Source organism: Lissotriton vulgaris, chromosome 5, assembly GCF_964263255.1.
Source record: "Lissotriton vulgaris chromosome 5, aLisVul1.2, whole genome shotgun sequence".
Classification (NCBI taxonomy): Eukaryota; Metazoa; Chordata; class Amphibia; order Caudata; family Salamandridae; genus Lissotriton; species Lissotriton vulgaris.
In genome coordinates this window covers 619,247,873-619,270,677 of record NC_141693.1, presented here as the reverse complement: position 1 = coordinate 619,270,677, position 22,805 = coordinate 619,247,873, and the positions used below count along the sequence as shown (strand labels likewise).

The 22,805-nt window shown below is 45.0% G+C and overlaps 1 protein-coding gene across 3 annotated transcripts in view; it reads right to left on the bottom strand.

Annotated features, from left to right (window-relative positions):
- The window catches only part of OGDHL (oxoglutarate dehydrogenase L), a 707,295-nt gene that overhangs the window by 470,402 nt on the left and 214,088 nt on the right, over positions 1–22,805 (bottom strand). For all 3 annotated transcript variants that reach the window (XM_086922073.1, XM_086922074.1, XM_086922075.1), the window contains one exon: positions 21,906–22,021. In XM_086922073.1, the coding sequence (XP_086778199.1) occupies positions 21,906–22,021 (116 nt within the window). The remainder of the gene's footprint in view (positions 1–21,905; positions 22,022–22,805) is intronic.

The following is a 22,805-nucleotide window of genomic DNA, read 5'->3' as shown; positions in this document are numbered from 1 at the left end:
GGACACATGTGTTTCCCCAAAATGTGTTCCACTTCCCCCATACTCGCATCCATTTGCGGGGGCATCCCCTATTAATAAAGACTGCCTTTTCCGCAACCATGGCTCTGTCTAGTTCACGACACCACTGCTGGTGAGAGGGGATCGTTTGTGCTCCCCAGTGTTGTGCACTATTCCTTTTGGCCAGTGTGATACTTAGGGTTGCCCAATCCTGTTCTGCATGGTTGAGATCTGTTGACTCCCACATCAAATTATATTATTGATGCTATCAGTGATAACACCATTGTCATAGTCAGCGTAGAGTTACTGAGTGTACACGTGTGGGTCAAGAACATGGAACAGCATAGATCCTGTAGACAATTGTAATTACTGTGCATTTTAAAAGTCATATGCTGCACCATTTAAAAATCACTAAAGTTTGGGGTGGAAGAACTCCATGTTAAACAAGGTAAAGGCAGAGCGCAAATTATGTGGTTGCAGAGGTATGTTGGATAGTAGAAGCCAAAACCGATACTAAAAATGTGTGAGAAAGTCCAAAGCTGTTGTTGATAATATATTAGCCACCAGAGAATATCTAGGCTCAATCCCATGTTAATTAGATGGGATCTTAATGATCGAAATAAAGTTGATGATGATTTTAATTATATTACTGTGGTACAGACAAATTCTATAAGACCTGCATGTTTACTTTCAAAACTTCATTAAATATTTTGAGGCATTGCAGATTATTTAATATTGTAGAATGCTGGGATGGCCCAGTTAGAGGGGGTTTATCCCGTACTGGCATGGCACTAAAGTTAAAGGTTGTTATGCCAATCTCAGGAAGAAATTTAGGTTATTTTAATAAGCTACGAAGTATTGTCTATGTGGCTTGACAGAAGGTGTTTATACAGTGGCAAATGTATACCTGTCAACCTCCTGCCTAAAAATTGCAGGTCAAGTAAAGTCTTTACGAGGGTAATCCTATTAAGGTGAGTAGAGTATTGTCCACAGTTATAACATGTTTAATGACTCAAAGTCCACAAACCCTATAGGACAATCACTATTAATGTATGATGTCATCAGTGATATCATCAATAATGTCATTTGAGATGTCATCAGTGATGTCATCTGAAGGGGGCCTGGCTTAGGAGCCGATGGCAGAGGGAGCGTGAGCCTGTAGCTCCCCGCCAACCCGGCACATTATCCTGCTTTTGGGGCTGCTGTGGGCCCCCAGGTTTCTCCTGGCCGTGTGGCAGCATAGCGGTAGCAGAGCACCTGCATCTTGAGGCAAGTGGTGCCCCGGCGGCGATCTGGGGTCCCGTTAATGTGTCCGGACCCGGACACCACGACTACCCAAAATGGTGGCGCCTGTGTTGCTGCCTGCTCGGCAGACCCTTGCGGACATTTGACGGCCTGCCTGGCGGTCTGAGGAAGTTGCGATTGACCTTGCGGCGTTGTGGACTGCGTGGGGACCTCCCCGTGAGCGGAGCTGAGAGGAGAAACTGTGGTGCATCGCCGAGGCAGGATCTGGTTGCGGACTGCGGCGGCGAGCCCTGATCGGCTGACTGCGGAGCGGCCCTCGCTGGGGCAGAGACGGGGATCCGGCTCTATGACTGCTGTTGAGGGCGGGGTACAGGCGGACTGCGGCGGACAGCGGTGGGGAGGCGGTGCTCTTGGCCGAGTGGCTGTGCTCCTGATCCCCCCCACCGCCTGGTGGTGAGGTGTGAGGGGCCGCGGAGCTGCAGAGGCTGGTGGGCAGACTGCTCCTTTGAACCTGAGGGCATGAGTGGTGGCACGGAGCGTGTGGGGATAGTTCTGGCTGCTGGCCCCTGGGAGCCGATTGTGAGGAGACAACGTGGGGCCTCAGCCGACCTCTGTGGAGTACCTGCCGGGGAAATAGACTCTTTGTTTTGGGCAGGCCGCGGAGAGGGGCGTGGGGGTGCGGCGTTGCTGGCCGGGCCGTCTCCCTCCCTCCCCCCTCCCCCGCCCTGCTCGAAATTTTGGGGCTTCCTGTGAGGGAAGGCTGAAGGATCGCTGGTGTGATTGCAGGTGAGGCCCAATGGCCGTTTTTTCCTGGCGCCCATTTTGGAGTGGGTCTGAGTGGGCTGCGGCAGCGACGCTGGCGCTGGAAGGTGCAGCTTGGCAGGCACACTTGCTCTGGCCATAAGAATCCCAGAGGGAGCGCCCCATACCTTACGATGTGCGGATGTCTCGGCTGATGCTCCATACGCACTTTGTCGATGTTTGAGCAGGTGGGGCGCAACTAAGTACCTACAGGCCTCCGTAGCTGTGAGTGCCCCCCTGTGTGCCTGCTGACTCTGGCGGTCCTCTTCGCGGCCCCCTTCTTTGTGCTGACCACCCCTGGAGTATTTGGGCTCGGTGAACCTTGCCTTTGTTGATCTGACTGGTGGACCCTGTTCGAACTTTGCTCTTCCTGCCTGGTGGAGCTAGGGAGTTGCGGCCATATTTGCTCGGTGTCCGCCCCTAACGGCGAGGAATAATATCACCACCTGATTTGGCGCGGACCTGATCAGGGCCTGTGGAGAGTTGAACATGGGGAAACCCCGGGGGAAACAAGGGGGTCCGGCCCAGGACAGCGTGGAATCCGAAGCGGAGCGGGGACCGCAAGACCCGGCAGATAGCGCTCCTGGGCTACTCCCGCAGCATCAAGGTGAGCAAATCCTACAGGCCATAGCGGACACTAGAACGGCCCTTCAACAGGATATTGCGCAAGTAGCGACTGGATTGGGCCTATTGAGGGCTGACCATGCTAAATTGTCTGACAGGGTGCGACAGACCGAAACTACATTAGGAGAAATGGGGCCAGCACAGCGTAAGTTGGAAGTCCAAATGGATGCAGACCCTGGAGAGGTTGATGATGCGGAGGGCCGCAACAGGAGGAATAATGTCCGCGTGGTGGGCCTACCGGAACGAATTGAGGGATCGGATATGGTGGCCTACTTAGAATGCTGGTTTCGGGAGGTTGTTGCACCAGAAGGCCTGTCGAAGTTCTACACACTGGAAAGGGCCAATAGAGTGCCTGCCCGCCCGCCGGATCCGGGACGCCCGTCTCGACCAGTGGTGGCGCGGCTATTACACTATAGAGACAGAGACCTGCTTCTACGTAATGCCAGGACCTCGGGCCCCTACACTGTGGATAATAGCAAAGTCACGCTGTTCCCAGATTATACGCTGGAAGTACAACGAGCCAGGGCATCCTTTCTGGCGGTCAAACGTGCGCTTCGAGAGGCTTACAATATTCTTTGATGTTCCCGGCACGCTTACGGATAGCGCTGGATGGCAAGACGCACTTCAGCAACAGTCCTGACGAGGCCTGGGCGTGGTTGGAGGAATACCGGACCGGCAGGGGGGGCGGCTGGCCTGCCCCCGCGGCGACCAGGGATGGAGCAGAGACCTCGTCGACCCCGCCGCGACAGGCGAAGGCGATACATACCTGGGGGCCCCTCGCTGTCCCAGACGGAGGCTGAATGCTTGACGGCGCTGCAGCCTGTCGCCCAGATTGCTGTGTCTGAGGCGTCATTGCAGGTGGCATCCACGGGCTCAGAACAAGAAGCTGAGGATACTGAGGCTGAGATCTCCAAGTCTGGCAGGCAGATTCTGCCCAAGATGACTCCGGGTACGGCGGACGACATGGTGGATGCTCCATGACAGGCAAGATCGACTCTTTGACTCTTGTTTTGGGTGGTACAGATCCGAACTCTGTGGAGCTAATGTGGGCTGATTGGGTCTGGGGTGGCCGGGATGCCTGGGGGGCTGCTGGGGTCGCCTATCTGCTGGATTGACTCTATCTTGTTGGTTGGGGGGTGCTAGCCACTTCATTAATGAGCGCTCGGTCCTTACTGGGGGGTTGGTGCTAGACGCATTGGCTAATGGTTGTTGGATTGCTAGGTCCTATCCCACCCCACGTCTGATGGTTCCCAGTTAGTACGTCTTTTACGCCTCTTGGGCGTTAGTCAAGGTAGTTTGGATGTGATTCACTATGTTAGTGCCTGTTCTGGGGAGGGAGGGCAATGTTGAGGGCAGGATGGTTTTGTTGGGGAGATGGGGAACTTTGATCGGGGACTGGTACTCACCGGCGTGTCTAGGACGGAGCAGAGATTTCTTGTGGTTTTTACAGTTGGAATATGGGTTCATTACCTGGTGTAAAATGTATGACTTGGAATGTGCGGGGGTTACACTCTATGCAACGGCGGTACAAAGTCCATTTGTATCTAGTACGCAGGGGCGCGCAGATAGTTTTCCTACAGGAGACACACCTAACAAGAGCTGAAGGGGTAGCATTACAGCGCAGATGGAGGGGGCAGCTTTATTATACTACATATTCAGCTTTTGCGAGAGGAGTATTGACTTGGGTCCCTTTCCAGATGACGACTCAGCTGATTGACCCTGAGGGCCGCTATGTGGCTGGTATGGGACGCCTTAACGGGCGGGATGTGACCCTCTGCAGTATATACGCCCCTAATGTGGAACAGGCGACTTTCTTTGCTCGTATGTCTGACACTCTGGCCGGCTATTTCACAAACCCGGTTCAATAAGAGGGGGACTTTAATTCCATAACAGATAGATCCCACCCCCTTTACCTGATGCCCCCATTCATAACTTATCAAAGCTTAGAACCCAGTGGCAGAATGGCTGGGGACTTGTAGACGTGTGGCGCGTGCAACACCCCGAAGAACGCGATTACTCTTACTTCTCGGCCTTGCACGACTTACATATGAGGCTGGATGCAATTCTGTGTAGTGCTGGTCTTGCGGCTTTGGTAGCTAGTAGTGAATACTTATCACGCACCATCTCGGATCATAATCCGTTGTTGATAAGTTTCTGCCGGACCCTGGAGCGCCCAGCCGTTCCGTCCTGGCGATTGCGGCTGGAGTTGCTGGAGGACCCGGTCGTCCGCGCTGAGCTGGAGACGGGGATAGAACGATACTTTAGCGAGAATGAAGGTACAGCCACAACGACCGCCCTAGAATGGGATGCCTTCAAAGTGGTGATCCGCGGATTCTGTATAACTAAATGGGTGGGAGTGCGGAAGCTGCTGTTACAGGAAATAGACTCTGCAGAGAGAAACCTTAGGGAAGCCGAGCGGGCCCACTCTGTCAACTCTGGGGCGCGGGAACTGGTTCTGAGTGCTAAAGAGGCTGTGGCGGTAGTCGTAGAGCGCCTAAGGTGCTTTGATCATAGGGCTTATTTGGCCCGTGCGCACGCTGAAAGAGACAAGGTGGGCACGCTGTTGGCGTGGCTGGCCAACCCCCTCCCTAGATGCGCTCCTATTTTGGCGGTGGCCTCCACGATGGGACAGTTGGAGTACACTCAGCTTCAGATTAATACTCGGTTCCGTAACTATTACGCCGACTTATATGGTAGTCAGTTGCAGGCTGGTGAAGATGACATGTGTGCTTTTATGGAAGGCTTGGAACTGCCCTCCGTGGATGCGGAGCAGGCGGACTACCTCGGCCTGGATATCACGCTCTCTGAAATCAGATGCGCTATCAAACAACTGGCGCATAACAAAACACCGGGAATTGATGGCCTTCCCATTGAGTTTTATTTGGCCTATGTAGATATTCTTTCCCCTAGGCTACTGTCGGTCTTCTGAGAAGCCAAGCGATTGGGTGTGCTGCCGTCCTCCACTAGAGAAGCTATCATCATCCCTCTACTTAAAACGGGGAAGGCCCCTACTGACCCTTCTGCGTATCGCCCATTATCCATGCTTACCACCGACTATAAAATTCTGAATCGTATTCTGGCCACTCGACTCCTCCCGCATATGGTACATTTGGTTCATCCTGATCAGGCTGGCTTCATTCCCACTCGCAACACCGCCGATAGCATACACCGATTGAAACATGTACTGTGCGGGGACCACGCTGAGGATGGTCGAGCAGCAGTCCTCTCAGTGGACATTGCCAAAGCGTTTGATAGCTTTGAATGGCCCTATTTGTTTTTTGTTAGGAGAGCCTTTGGGCTTGGGGAGGAATATGTCCGTTGGACGAAAATATTGTACTCATTGGCGTGCGGCAGGGTAAAGGTGGGAGCGGTTGTCTCCTCCTCGTATCCAGTGGGGCGCGGTACTCAGCAGGGGTGCCCGCTTTCTCCGTTATTATTTGCTCTAGCCATAGAACCACTGGAAGCCAGTGCTAAATAGGGGAGGGCATATCAGGGCCTGCGACTCCGTGGTCAGATGCATTTTATCTCTTTATATGCGGACGACCTCTTGATGTTCTTAAAAGATACCGGGGAGGCATTGGAGGGTGCAAGGCCGCTTATTTGCAGGTTCGGAGAAATCTCAGGTTTGAAAGTAAACTGGGCGAAGACCTGGGTTTTCCCATTTGCTCGGGCATGCGCCCATACGGGACATCAAGTGGGAACCTCATTGCCTTCCGTACTTGGGGACGCACATTTACCATATCCAAAAGGATTTGTTCGATGGTAACATCGGCAGAGCAATGAGGAATCTTAAGAGTAGTATACAGTTTTGGGGCACTTTGCCTCTGTCAGTGGCAGGTCGGGTGGCCCTGTTGAAAATGGTGGCACTTCCCGGGTGCTCTATTACTTCCGTGCATTGCCAGTGTGGATACCTGGCGCCTTTTTTCGGCAGCTCCGCTCGGTAGTTGGTGGCTTCATATGGGGGAACGGGAGACGCAGGGTGGCGCTGGACACATTGATGCGTCCCAGGGCGGAAGGGGGACTTGCAATTCCTGACTTCGAGCTATACTACCTGGCTGCACAATTTCAGGGCCTTACCCAGGCGGTGGCGCAGGAGTTTAGGGAACCCGAACGAGCATTTGAACCGGATATACCTCGGCATGTGCTGGCGTTCGTAGTATTCCAGCAAAAATTATATGTTGATTCGTTATCCATTGAGGAACGCACTCTACGGCTTTGTTGGAAAAGATACCACAACAGAGTTGGGATGCAGCGCCCTTACGCCCCAGAAATACCTTTGGGTAGGTGTACAGTCCTTCCGCATGGTGGGGATTGGTCAGTCCTTGCAGACTGGGAGTCCCTTGGACTGCAGGTTGTGGGAGACCTATCCGGAGATGGCGCTTTATTATCCTTTACTGCACTGCGGGAGAGCTTTGGGCTCCCGCGGGGACACTATCTAATCCATGCGGCCTTAATGGCTGCCATCCAGCGGTATTGGGGTAGGGGATTATCGGAACCACCGGTGAGTGCAGCGTGCCAGTATGTGGTGATGGCACTTATAAGGCTGTCACCTGCTTATATAAACGTATGCATGGGGAGGGCTTACCACCGCTGCAGAAGTTACGTGACCAATGGGTGACGGATATTGGTGAAGACATACCAGATTTGGCCTGGTCGCAAATAATTAAGAGGGCATGGAAGAGCACTAGAAAGGCCAGATTCCAGTTAATTCATTATTTTATACTGCATAGGGCATATCTTACTCCGGCGAAGATAAACCAATACTTCCACGTAGACACAGCCCAATGTCCCCGTTGCAGGCTATTGGACGCAGGCCTTCTGCATATGTTATGGGATTGTCCGCAACTAGGTACATACTGGGAGGACATAACAACATCACTCTGTGGCATAACGGAGCGGCAGATCACCCCAGACAAGGGAACCTGTCTATTGCACTGGTTTCCACACACTAGCAAGAATAAGATAACAAGTAAATTCCTGGATTTGGGGCTGGTGCTTGCCAAAAGGGAGATTACGACCCACTGGAAGGCTGCGGGAGGGCCCACTCTTGCCAGATGGAAGGCTGCGCTACTTACTTGGGCGGGGAGTGAGAGCTTAATTTGCCAGCAGCAGGCCCAAAGATCCCACAATGACAAGGCACTGGAGGCGGCCCGGGTGTGGGAGGCCCTAGTCACTGAATTGAAAATCATGGATGCAGACTCTGGCTCGGAGCCAAGTGAACATAATGGAGATGAAACCTCATAGAGTGACTGTACTACTGTAAGAATGCGGACACGTGTGAGTGTGTTTCCACCCCCCTCTTCCTATAGTCATGCTTCTAGGTACTGTTATATGTATGGTGCCACATATATTTCAACTTGTTCCACTTTATTATTGTGTTAGGTTGTCCTGGTTTAATTGACACGCCGGTGAGAGTGGGTGGGAGGTGGGAGGGCTGAGGGATGGCGGAACTGTTTGGTCTAGTTATAATGACTTTGCAGCACATGTATACCGGGCTTGAAGCAGGATGCCTTAGTACTATTGGCTGTTGAGTTGTCTTTTACTGACTGTGCCCATTCATTCTATTATCCTGCCCTGATTGTCTATGCATATGTCACATGCTATTCCACAAGGTTATGATCAGATGTGGTGGGGCTGGTCCTTATGTATGTTGTTTGTGCAAAGAAAATAATAAAAAGATTTTTTTTTTAAAAATCAGTGATGTCATCTAAATATTTTATTCTCCAACAGCAGTTAAAAAGTAGTTTTGTTTACAGTTTCGTTTTGCTTCGAAGCTGGTTTTAAAAATGTTAACTTTTTTTATACATTTTTAGAGTAGTTTGATATTGATGGTTGCAGTGTCTTTTTACTTCAAGATATATGAAAATGTGTAAGAATTACGTTTTGTAAGATATTTGCATCCCCTGCATAAGCAATTTAGCAGGATTTATATTTATTTTTATGTTCATATGTATTTTGTATTTACAAGTAATGAATTTTCATAACTGATTTTTTACTGCTGTTGAAGAAAATAAACTATTTAGATGCTGTTGAGGAATAAAATATTTAGAAGTACATATTTAATATTATATGTGTTTATTGGCTTGTCATTGAGAGTATCAAGAAATTTCGCAACTCGTTGTTCATTTGTTTCTATCCCACTTTATTGCAATTTTTAATTATTGTTTAACTTTGGATTCCCCTATCTCAATAACAACGTGTTGGCAAAAAGGGAACCTTTCTGTTTGTTCATATATATACCCTTTGTAGTTATAGTTAGGTCACAAGCTTCTACAGGACTAGCATTTCTTGTTTTCCTAATACATTTGACACAATTTGATGAATTTTCACAAAACTTTAAAAAGTTTGTCCGCCTCAGCTCCTTCCTGGAAAGTTTTTGGGTGATCCATGAAGAGGGAGCCGAGCAAAATGGGAGTCCCAAATGTCTTTCGTGGGAAGCAATACAGAAAAAAATGGCAGAACAGAATTACAACTATTTTTTTTAATTAAATGAATGAATGAATAAAGCATTTTTTATAAAGCGCACGTATACATTTTTTATAAAGCGCACATATACCAAAAGGTGTCAAGAAAAGCTCGATTTTTTCTCAGAAAGTGTGCTTTTTGTGATTTGTTGTAAATTTGTTCAACCGTTTTAAAGACTTTAAGGTACAAAGTATAGTGATATTTGGACAGTTGGTCCCGTAGGAGTACCTTGGCAATCCTGTGGCACTGCACATTTAAAAAAGAGAGAGAGACCTTGGCAATCCTGTTGCACTGTAAATGTAAAAAAGGGAGAGAGAGACCTTTTTTTCTCTGTCGGTCCCCTCGGTTCCATACGACCAAGCAATCTTACTAACTGGCAGCAACATGAAGAGAAATGTTGCAGCCGCTATTACACGACACAAAAAGTTGCTGAATATCCTCCAGTGTGAAAAGCTTACAGAAAGCTGTAATATCCATTGAATTATGTCATCAGTGATGTCATCAACAATATAAGTTGAAATGTCATCAGTAATATCATCAATGAGGTCATTTAACTTGTCCTGGTTTCCAAGCTCAAAATTCAAAAGGAAGTTTCATCAGCCTGCTTATGTCAGGCTGCTCTTCTCCATTTCAAGTTCAAGTTCAAGTTCAGAGATTTGTATAGCGCACTACTCACCCAGAGGGTCTCAAGGCGCTTGAGGGAGGGTGGGTGCATTACTTATCGAATAGCCAGGTTTTTAGCTGCTTTCTGAAGGAGAGGTGGTTTTGTGTAAGGCGGAGGTGAGTGGGGAGAGAATTCCAGGTTTTGGCCGCTAAGTAGGAGAAGGATCTTCCTCCCATGGTGGATCTATGGATGCGCGGAATTGCGGCGAGGGCTTGATTGGATGATCGTAGTTGGAGGGTGGGTGTGTAGAAGGACATTTGTGTGTTGAGGCATTCGGGTCCTAGGTCGTAGAGGGCCTTGTGTGCGTGGGTGAGGAGACGGAACGTTATTCTCTTGTTGATGGGGAGCCAGTGGAGGTCTTTCAGGTGACCGGAAATGTGAGCTTGACGGGGGATGTCCAGTATGAGTCTGGCTGAGGCGTTTTGGATGCGTTGGAGTTTTTTCTGTAGTTTGGCTGTGGTTCCGGCGTAAAGGGTATTTCCGTAATCCAGTCGGCTAGTGACCAGTGCGTGGGTGACTGTCTTTCTTGTTTCGGTGGGGATCCAACTGAAGATTTTTTTGAGCATGCGTAGGATGTTAAAGCATGAAGATGAGACGGCTTTGACTTGTCTGGTCATCGAGAGGGAGGAGTCTAGGATGAAGCCCAGGTTACGTACGTGACCTGTACGTATGGATGCTGTACCCAGGGCCGGTGGCCACCATGAGTCGTCCCAGGCAGAGGGGGATGATCCTAAGATGAGGACTTCCGTTTTGTCCGAGTTTAGTTTTAAACGGCTGTTCTTCATCCATTCGGCTACTTCTTTCATTCCTTCGTGTAGATTGGTTTTGGCGGTGTTTGGGTCTTTGGTGAGGGAGAGGATCAGCTGGGTGTCGTCTGGGTAGGAGATGATGTCATGGCTTCAGTTTATGAAGTAGAGCCATGAAGACTGCTTTATGATATCCTAGGATCAGTGTTTTGAGAATGCATTATTTCCTCAAGACTAACTCTGTTGTCAAGAATTCCTGCTTCACCAAAGTAAGGGGGTTGGTGAACCATCCTAAGATGTTCTTGCACGTAGGTGCCTTAAACAGCAATGACAAAGTCTGTAGTTTGCAAGAACCAAGTTTCATATGAGTTGAACAGTTCAACAGCAGAAGTGGCATGGGCTAGTGAGCAAATATTGCCACAAGAAAGTTTTGGAAAAGCGGTTTGCATAATTTCTTATGTGACCTCTTGCTGTTCTCTGGTGGGGAGGCGCTGATGGAGGTTTCGAATGAAATAGCACTGATGGCAGCATCCATGCCATGGCAACATTATTTATTAGTAGGATATACTGGAAGCTAAGGTCATAGATGTGGGCAGTGGCATCAGTAATGTCTGTTCAGATGATGCACTCGTAATGATTTATGTTCTCAGGAGTATGGGACAATGTTGTCCCTGTAATCTGGAAACGGATAAAATATTAGCCCATTAGTTAAACTACACAAGTAAGTGGGGTCTAGTGGTATTTAATTAGCACTCTAATTGATTACTCGATCTGGGGGGTTGAATCAGATCAGTATTTAAATGATGATACCTAGGTCAGCTATAATTGTATAACGAGGGCAACTTCAGTAAACGACAAAGCAGTATTGGGCTAGTTGATGTTAAGTAAATCGTCTTGCCCAATTTTATTGAAAGATCATTGCAGTGGGGTATGTGTGTGTGTTTTAAATTATGGATGAGATTCTTAAAAGATCAGTAATTATGTGTAGGTGTCAATTCATTAATGTTTCTAAGTTAGAGAGAGACCCCTTTGTGAACCAGGGGAATAGGGTACTTTAACAGTAGAAAAGAGGGGTTTTCCCTTGGCATTAGACAAAATGGGGATATTTTAGTTCCCCGGCCTAGACTACTGAGTTCTACACATTTAAGTGCATCCACTTGAAAAGGTAGCTTTTAGTAAAAAATATGTTTTTTATTTTCTTATAAAAAACAGTATAAATTTTTAGTACATGTACAAAATTAAAACCAACGACACACCATGTGTCCACATTTAAAAAAAACACATATTACACATTTCTAAGCATCATCATCACATTTGATTCAAAAGCAAGATAAATTCAAGATACAATTTACAATTACAGAGAAATCAATTCAATTTTAAAACAATTTAAACAAACAAGGGAGAGACAAACACAGACATATGTTATTAGTCATTTGCGTGTGCACATCAGAGAACCTGAATTTATACAAAATCAAAACCTGGACTTTTTATTTCTTGTATAGTCTACAGGATAGATTTTTCGTCTTTTGATTGTGCAAGGGGTTGCGTCGACGCGTTTCGATGGATTTTTACGAATATACTACCATCTTTATCAAGACAAATTCATTAGTCTCTCCAATATCCTTGGCACTGGTTGGTTGCCGTTGCGGTTATCCTTTCCTGCAGGTAAACATATTACTGTAAGTGTTGTTATTATTTAAAAACTACTTCACATTGTATCAAACCCTAAGCTATTTATTCAGGCCTGGCATATTTATGCATTATCAGTGGGAGTCATACCCTTACCCCCCCTGGATCCCATCCTGTCTCTATGGACAGGATGATGTCATGTTTTTACCCGTCAGGTTGTTGGTTACTCCAGGGCTGTGTACATGGTTTACAGTCTACTAGCTCCTGCATTATTATAGTTCATTTGGGTGATAGTTACAGCCCTAGGTACTAAGACTATACCTTATTGCATATGGTAGTTCTCATCTCTGTGTGGATCTGTTTACTTAGTCAGTTTTCAGTTGATTTCTGCACCATATTTGCCTCTAAAGGATAAGTAAGCATCTTGGTTATTTGGCGTGTATTTAATTAGGGGCACACTCTATCATTTTACCCTTAATAGTTATTAATTACCTTTCAGAGACACTTAAGTCTCTTCAAGAACGCCCTTCTCCTTATTCTTCTCTTTGTCTTTTTGCTAGTCTTGATATACTATAGCCTAAGGAAGAGAGATAAAGACTAAATTGTGACATATTACTTGTTTGTTCTTAATATAAATATTGTGTGGTCTACCTTACCACTATTTAAAAAGTCTTATGTCTGGTGTTACCTGTATTCGATATTTTACACTGGCCTTAAAACTTCTGGACGTGCTTTACTCGAGTCTCTCCTATCTGTGTCCTGATAGCCTGAAAGATATATGCCATAGGATTTAGATATTTATTCATTGTGTTATCTGTAGTCTTAACTATAGGTGGTTTTAAAAAAAAAAAATGTTAACACGTCTTACCGTGTTTTCCAATTGAAGATCCCAATGCGGGGTGGTAGGCCTTGGGGTTCCTGGGGCTGTTAAGGTCTGTTTATATAGAAACAGAGACAGTGTCACTAGACGATTTTTGTTAAAACTATAAGCCCATCCCCGGGTCCTCATTAGGGCACGCTCCTTACCTAAACAAATGGTTCCGCCTGACTCTCCACTCCTGCTTGCTGCCAGTGCTAGCTCACAGTTCCTTCATCACGTACCAGGTCCGAAAGGATTCATTTCTGGGTTCTCCCGCTATTTAGGCCGTCAACGTACCGTTACGATTGGTTAGTTGTAATTGTCCACACCGGAGTTCACTCACCTTGTGTGTGAACCCGTCCTGGGCGTGTTTTCTTATTTTCATGCCTCGATCTCACTCACAACGGAAGTGAGTTCCAAGCATCGCTTTCGGCCTCTGCCATGACCACGTGGGTGTTCCCGAGTCTCAAGCCTCAGTTGTTTCTGAGTTTCAAGCCTCGGTTTGGTTATTACCCCCGTTGTGCCTGTCAATTAGGTCCCGGGTCCAAAACTACTATGTTTACGATACATTAGTATGACCATGCTTCATTATATAGGTATTTGGACAATTTTTATGTTGTCCCGATAATATAGACTGGCTTGTCACCGTTTTTCGTATATATTCTGCCTAGTTTTTACATGCCAGCGGTTGCTGAAAATATGTTCTAATGTCTAATATTCAATATGCTAAAGTACATCAATGTTTTTGAACATTGTTTTATCTGTCTGTTATTGTCTATATGCATCTCTGAGTGGGCACCTGTTATGTACTGGTTGTTCTCAAACTTATTTTGAGTGCATTTATCGTGTGCATACGAGTAAGAATTATATTGCAGCATTCCATTTATTTATTGGCTAGCTATTATGGTCATCCAGTCTTCCCTTGTATTAAGGCCTCGGTTGATTGTATCTAAGTGGCACATGAACCATTGTTCCCGTGTCTTGCGGCTAGCCTGTAGATTTCCGCCACGTCTACTCATGCACACTTTTTCTAGGATAAACCACGAGAACTCATTCCAGTTGTGGTTATTGGTCTTGTAATGGTCTGTTAGTGGTGCATTCTCTTTCTGATTTTTTAATGCTGATCTATGTTCCAGTAATCTAGTGCGGATCTCCCTCCCAGTCTCCCCCACGTAGCCAAGGCCACATGGGCAGACGAGGAGGTAGACCACACTTTTGCTTCTGCAATTGTTCAAGTTTTTGCACACCACTGTTTTACCATTAAAATGTAATGTCTTGCTCTCTATACAGTTAGAACAGATCGAGCATGACCCACATTTGTAGTTCCCTACTGCTTTCCCATTTCCAGTTAAGGTGGTTTGGTGCATGGTTACCGGGTTCTTGTAGGTATGCACTAATTTATTTCTCAGGGTTTTATTACGCCTGTAGGAAAAGAGGGGCTTTGGCAGTGGTGTCGTTGCTTCGCTGTTTAAGATCTTCCAATTGCGGTTAACAATATTTTTATCTGATTACTGAGTCCTGAAAACTGACTGACAAACACAATTCTCCCTTGTGTATTGTCTCTTTTTGGACGGTTAGAGCGTCTCTGTTATAAAATCTCGCCCTCTTCATAGATTGTTTTATTAATTTTTTTGGATAACCACGTTCCTGTAGTTTTTTGTCCATTATCCCTGCATGGTGGTAGAAGTCATCTAAGTTTGTGCAGTTTCTTCTTAGCCGTAAGAATTCCCCAAAGGGGGTGTTGTCTCGTTGGGAGCGAGGGTGATTGCTACGGTATTGGAGCAGACTGTTTTTGTCGGTTGGTTTTGTGAATAATTCTACTTTTAGCTTACCCTCTTCCTCCTGTATTTTGATATCTAAAAAATCTACACTTTTGTCACTGTAATGTGCGGTAAACCTAAGGTTTTTGTCTCCTAAATTTAACCATTCCAAAAAGGATATTAGGTCCTCCCTGGCACCGTTCCAAACGAAAATGATATCGTCAATGAAACGGTGCCAGTGGGTGATATTCTCATAGAACGGGGCTAGTTTATTGTATATATGCCTCTGTTCGAAGTGGGCCACGTAAAGGCATGCCAGACTGGGGGCACAAATGGCCCCCATGCTGTTTCCCTTTACTTGCTTATAGAGATCTTCTCTGAACAAAAAGATGTTATTTTTTAATACTAATTGCACGCAACCCAATATAAATTCCTTGTTGCCACCACCAAGATCAACCCCATCTAAGATTGAGGAAATCACTGAGATGGTGTGTCTAATGTCAATTCAATAATTACACATTTAATCTAAACTGTAAATGAATGGTCATGTTTGGCCTGGATGAGAGGATCTTGGGTGATAGGTGGGTAAAAGGTGAAGTCATTGGAGTTAAATTATTTTGTGCGTGTTGCTGAGAGTGATCATGGGAACTGTGAGTGGTTGAGATTGAGGGTTGAAGCTATGAGCTGTGGATCTTTGAAGGAAAGTCTGTAGACTTAGTAGTAAGGTGGCTGTAGATGAATAGAGATGTGAGTTCTGCATGTGCATGGTCAAGCCAGTGGTGGGTCAGTGATATTGTCAGAATATAAAATTGTGTGACTCAAGACGCTGTGGGTGTGTGGTGTGGGCAGAATTTGATTGAAATATGCGTTCAATAGTTTGCAGTATGAATAGCAAGAGTGAAAACTGTATTTCAGATTGGACAAAATGGTAATGTAAATGGGGTAATCTGCTACAATTATAAATGTGAAATTCATGAGCAACTCAAATCACAGGTTAAAACTTTTCAGTGCGCTGAATAATAAGTAACTATAGTAGCAAGGTGTGAGAAATCAGGACCTCTTTGCTGTGGCCCCGCACTTTTTTGCCCCCACTTTGACTACTAGGTGCTGGTTTTCTGATTCTGACTGCACCCTGGGCTCTGCTAACCAAACCCAGGGCCTGGGCTCTGATTAAAAGTATCAGGTAATTTGGTGTAATTACAATTTACACTAACAGCCTTGCTGTAAATCCCAAGTATATGATAGGGCATGTACGTTTAGAGGCCTAGCAGACTTAATGCACTTAAGAGTGCACTACTGTGCTGCCTGCTGTCATTTTAAAGGCAGGACTGCTTTTCAGGCTGACTTTACATTAAATGTATATGAAAATTCGAATTTGGAATTAAAGGTACTTCCAAAGTCTCAAACTACCTTCTTTTTACAAATAAGTCACCCCTAAGGTCTCCCCTAGGTGACCCAACATAGGGTTCATTGTAACTATAAGCAGGGGTATTATAAAAATATGTTTTGTAGGCCCTGGTGATGGAAACACTGCCAATTTAGTTTTTCCTCATTGTAGCAAACTAGCACCATAGGCTAACATGGGAATATTTTATTTAAGTATAAATATTGAAAGACAAGAGCTAGAACTGTCAGTCAAAGACTCAAAAATATAGTTACAATAAATCCAAGATCCAAGAAAACAAGAAGTTATAGTACTTTATTTTCTGTAGGCCAACATCCAGCCTTCCAGCTGCCCTCTCCAGATTGACCAGCCTCTGCCAGGCTGAGCCAAGCTGTCTTAATGAGGTGTGAAGTGACCTGCTAGAGAGACAAAGGATCCCCTGTGGGTGGAGAACTACAGAAGCAAACGGCAGGATGGGGTTAGAGTAGCCAGACTGGTCTTCAAAGGTAGAATTACACTTTAGGATAGCACAGGCTCACCCTGCATCCTGCACCCCCAGCCACACAGGGGCCCCTGTTATTAGATTAGTGAAAGGGACTGGAAGGGGAGTGTTAATGAATCTTAGCCACACCAGTGGATTGGCTTAGCCAGATTCAACCCTCCAGGAGAAGGTTTCTCCATTTTGAAAGAATAGTGCTTTCTGGGATGAGAATATGCCATACTTTGGAGGAATTGGTTATACCTGAGGGTGGCACCCTGCATCCCACTGGTCAGGAGTGCCCCCCTGCTTGATGCCCAGGAGCACTGAATAAATATGGAAGAGTTGCCAAGCAACTCAAATCTACTGCCTGAAACAACAACAAGAAGGTCTCTGATCTGCACCCAAAGTACGGAACTCTAAAGGACAGCACCTGCTGCACAATCTGGTACTACAGCCTAGGAACTTTATCTGGCTTCACAAAGATTAAGGAGTGGACTACCGGAAAGCTACAGGTTAATAGAGCTTACCTGAATCATTTTCACTAAGAAGTCCCCATCCTGGAGTGCACCAGTGAACCTTTGATGATTTGGACGGGTGCAGTGTGGGAATTGTAGTCCCAATATCCCAAGGACCATCTCAGAGTTTTCAGACCATTGGATTTGTGTTTTGTACACTTTGAACCCACAAGAGGAACTTCAGGAAGAAGCTCCAGACGTTTCAAGCAACTTTTGGAAAAAGCTAGAAGACTGACTCATCAACGACAGTCAAGACTCCGACGTCAAACCTTGGCCCAGCCTGGATTTCTCATTCGCCCACTGAAAACTCTGGAGCTCCAGCCATCGACAAGACTTCCAGGAGTTGACCAGGGACTTTCGCAGAATCAAGCCGATGACACTGACGCGGATCTAGCTTGAAGAGCCTAGTTCAACAACAAGAGAAAATCCTCCAGAAAAGCTTCTAAGTGCGAAGGTCAAGTATTGACCGAGGCTTCCCGCTTAGTGTATCTGAACAGTGCTCTATCACGGTCGGACTCAAACTCTGACTTTGTCCCGGTTAAGCTCGACCAGATGTCCCAAGTTGGCGCTATTGGTTTTTAGGCACTAGAAATTGTCTATTCTTTAAAAATTCATATCCCTACATTCGATTTTTGTCATTTTGGTGTAATTTTAATCATAAAAATATTTCCAATTTTTATACATTGGTGTTTGGTTTTAATTGTGTGTTATGTCTTACTTATTAATTGTTTTGGTATTTTTAAATGCTTTACACATGTCTCCTAAGTTCAGCCTGCCTGCTTGCTGCCAGCTATCAAGGGTTGAGCAAGGAGACAATTTATTGAGACACTGACTGGGCTGTTTATTGTGTTTGTGGTCTTATTACTAGTGATAGGTTCCTACTTATCACTACTTATAAACCACTTTCCAACACAAGTGTAATCTCAAATTAAACTGGGAAGTAGAATATCATTTTCAGAGCAGAAAATCATATAATTATAAAGAGCAGCCAAAGAGTAAATTTCAGATCTTTCAATGAATAAGACAAATGGCAAGGTGGGTTTGGCGACAGCAGTGGCAGAACGTCACTCGCCGGAACACAGAAAATACTCCTATTCACTAACATGCAGAGAACAGCTGAAGGTAAAATTTTCTCTGATTCTGAGAAATGTGGAAAATCCTGAGAAGAGGCAACCATAGCAGCCTCAGCAGCAAATAATACTGGTTAGCTGTGGAGAGGCAGACCAGCTTGGTAAGCTGAAAGTGAGGGAGGCATTTATGGTAAGGAATCTGGTTAGGTTGTGCAAACAAGAACTGAACTAGAAGCAGGACAGAAGGTCACATTTAAGAAAGACAAGAATAGGAAAAGTGCTGAGAAACAAGCGAGGAGGACAAAGTGCAGTGACCAGGACTGGGAGGGCCAAGAAAAAAAATCAGCAAACCAGAGGGATGATACCGTTGTGAGCGTCAACATTAGAAAAAAGTTCACTCAATGTTAAAGTATTTTCAATAAGAAAAGACTAACTTACAAACAATGTCCTCAGTATTGTCAACACATTTTTAATGATAATCAAACGCTGAGCTTTTGAAAATACAATACAGATCAGTCATTGTCTGAAAGTGAGTGGTTGCTATGAATAGTGCTGTAAATGGCATGGTGAACGGTTTCATAAGTATTTAACATAAGTGTTGCTAGGGTTGGCTGCAAGGGAATCATAGGAGTAAATGAGTGAGCCGGAGAGAGAGGCTGTGTGATGTCATTAGTGGCAGTGAGTTACCGTGGTATACTTCTTAACAATTTAGGAGCTGGGTAAGTGTGCAATGAAAGCAATAGAATGAGCTGAGTAGTGAATGGTCGGGCTGAGTGTAGTCGAGTGACTGCAATGACTGGGGTGTGTAATGATCTGTGTAGGACAAATAAAATTGCTTGAAATAGTGAAGCAGATTTTGCACATCTGCTGGCATTTATTCAAACTGATTTTTGTATGGTCATGGTTAGCTGAATGTTAATGAATCGGCCCATAAATCAGGTGGGATATTGTGATCGCATATGTGCTTTGGGTTTTCCGATAAATTATTGACTTTGAACAGAATAACTGATTTATTTCTGACAAATACTTTTATTTCAACTGACCTATGACTTTAAAACTTCACCGGTTGAAGAATTTATTTGATACACTAAACAATTTTCAGATCATTCTTTTCTTCTGTTGTGTCTAGGCTATATTTCACTTTGCAATGTTTGAAATGCCATGAATATGTCTTTTTCTACTTCTTCATCTTATAGTACTTTAGGTGTAATGCCTCATTCGTAAGAAGTGACTCAACCATTCTGTTTTATAGTTCTTGTTCTGTTGTCATTGATAGTGTTCTGGGTGGCCACTTTGAATGGGAGCCGAGGAGCAGGCTCTTGTGTGGTGCTTAAGTGGAATAACAAAAGTGGGATATGGTGGACAAGAGAATTTTCAAGTTTCACCCAGGGCGTTGTACACCTGTCACTAGGGAAAAGTGACCAGGATTGGGTTTGCAACAGTCTTCTGGCGTCCTAGTATGATTTGAATTGTGAGAAGTTAAGTCCACACATGTTCTTTGGTAGTTGGAGTTGAGCTTCCTAATTTTCTAGTTTCTTTCCTTACACAGAAAAGATTTGCAAAGTGTGTCAATTTCTTTTAAAAAGGTAGGCAAATAATGCAGTGGCACCATTATAAGAGTGTATAAAATATTTGGACAGAGCATCAATATGAGGGTGTCAAGGCGGCCCTACCATTATAAGTTGAGGGGGGACCAGTTCCATAGTCCTATTTTTTCCACCACTGTATCATGATTCAAATTCAAGCAGTGATCAAGATTGTTTGAGAATCGGATGTCCAAACAGGTTATCTTAAACAGACGCAATTTAAAATTACAACTGGCAAAGAGGTATTGCAGCCATAGCTTAGTTTAGGGGAGTATTTCAGTTTTATCCTGATTAAATCTGTAGCCTTAGATAGAGGAAGAGAGATTGACTTTATCTTTAAGGGCAGTTATCAAATGTTCTATATTGTTTATAAAGGATATTGTCTGTGTAGGCAGATAGTTTGTTTTCATGTGAATGGAGTTAAATGCGCTTAATTTTGGGATTTCGTAAAATTCTTGTCAACAAGGTCCCCTGTTCCATTAGTCAGTTTCAGTGGTGCTTAAGTGGCTGGAATGATAGTTTGTGTGCATGGGAGAAGGCTCTGGTGTTTGGTGTATGGTATTGTGAGCTGCTGAGGGAGACTGGGGTTGGATATCTGTATGGTGATATTATTTGCTGATTGTGAGTGGTGCAGGAGTGGTTGGTTGACAAGTGTAGAGTGGGTGGTGTTCTCAGTGATGTTGGTGTACCGTTGCCAATGCCCGTTTGTGAACTATGGTGTGTGCCGCTGAGGGTGACTAGAGACGCCAGTGCCAGAGGTCGAATGGTGTTGTGAGTGGCAGAGTTTGACTAATGATTGGACTTGCTGGCCTAGAATGAGTTTTATGGAACAGTGACAGAGTATTTGATTTTGTGAGAGGGCTTCTGAGGGGTACCCGAGAGTGGTTTAACCGGAATGCCAGAGAAAGTGTGAGTGATTGAGGGAAGTGGAAACATCTTGGTGTTGTAAGTGACCTTGAGGGAGTGGCGGAGTTAGTGTGTTGTCAGTGAATGTGGAGAGAGGTGGTACAAGTGGCTTATGGTGGAGGAAGAGCCTAACCATAAAAAGTTAAAAGCAAGTGTAAAAAGAGACTACTGCCAAAAAAGCTGTGAAATCCTCCTACAGGAAAAACTGGATTTCTCTAAGGACTAACACTGCAGGGATAGGGATGTCACAGGATGTGATATTCTTTTTCTGGGCAGGGGATTTTTAAAAAATCACTCCACACAAAGGGAAGTCACAGGATGTACTGTTATTCTGCTAGTTAATGGCATTTTCTAAGGGTCTACAAGCAATGCGACACCACACAATGCAATGCCATTCTGCTGGGGTCAGCATTTTCGCATATGGTGACTTCACCTGAGGAAAGAGACCAGACCGTTATATAAGTCCAGAAACACAACAACCTGGAGGTACACAAATCCCACAGGCCATATAGTAAAACACTCAAAGAAGGTGTAAAACATGGGAAACAGACATAAAATTGACCATCAAGATCAAACTTCAGCTATTTGGCATGCCATTTATTTACCTATTTAAAGCCGGAAAGTCAAACCCTGCATTCCTCTAACGCTCATTCAGATAAAATGCATCTTACAGAAAATGAAATTAACATGTTTTCAATAATTTTCCTGTTTCTCACTTCAATGTTTTCATTTCCTACACTGTGCAGATGAAGTTAAGAGAGACATTAAATAAACATGAAAGCAAAAATTCAGGAAAGTGCTTCTCAGTTATGCTTTTTTGGGTTGGAAATGTAAATATAACAAATATCAAGCCGGTCTCGAATTTGGCTTGGCCAAAAACTCGACAAAATATTCGTTACTTTGCTGAAAACTGCAATAGCCTTTTTGCTACCACACCTAATTTCGCACTCCAAATGTTCATGAAGCCTAGTGCTAGTTCAGCAGTCTAGTTTATTGTTTTAAACTGAGTCTTACGGGCTTAGGCCTGATATATTTAGAACAAGCGAGACCAAAAATTATTTGAGGTGCAACTTCTCTTAATGTTCCAGGGGTAGGGTGATGCAGCTGAAGTCCAGTCCTCGGTATCCAGGAAGGGCTTCTGCTAAAAAACACAATTGTTAATGCAATACTGACCTCCAGCCTCCGAATGATCTCCCTTAAAGAGAGAGTGCTCTCGCTGCCTCCGATATAAGTGGTAGTGGGTAGCCGGAAAACTTTGTCCAGGTCCGACTCGTGCAAGCCGTAAAACCCTATGTTGTCACAGGCCAAGAAAAACATCGAAAGGCACAAAATGAGCATAGTAAACTACATCAAATACAACACAAATACACTACAGCACAATGGGGCATGCTTGAGTCTGAAACAAGATGAATACAATCAAGGGTTATGAATGTTAGTGAATTACAACTAATTTGGCTTTGCATGCAGAAACCGCTCAGCGGGCACAGGCACCTACAGAGATTTATGCAAAGCTGCAGGATACAGGATCCAAGTTTGATTCAATTGAGCCATTTCACCTTGCATGGAGGATAGACCAAACACTCAAGGGGAATACGAGATTGATTCAGTGTGATGAAATATGTACGTACATTTATAAAGTGCCTTCTGATCCTTCAAATGAGGGGTGAATAGTGGTGGAGCATGATTTCAGGGCTACTGTTGTCCATGCAAACTTGCTGCATCTACAGTGGGCTATGAATAATGCTACAAAATGAGCAACTAAAAGAATTCCATCAATCAAGCAAGCCAGCAGAGCAGCAGCAGATCCTCTGGTATAATTGCTAATCTTAGAGCTGATCCTCCGACCAGATGCCAACAAGCGCTTCCAAATCATTTCCCAGTCAGTTTGTCTGACTCGTGAAACGGATGGCGATAGTTGGTCGTCTCAAAACCTGCATGATAGATGTCTTTCCAACACAGAATACAGCAAAGTCAGACATTGACTTCTGCACAACCCTGCACATACAAGCATTTACCTAGGACCAAGACTGAAAACTTACTTCTGCTAACTTAAATACAGACCTAAACACTTAT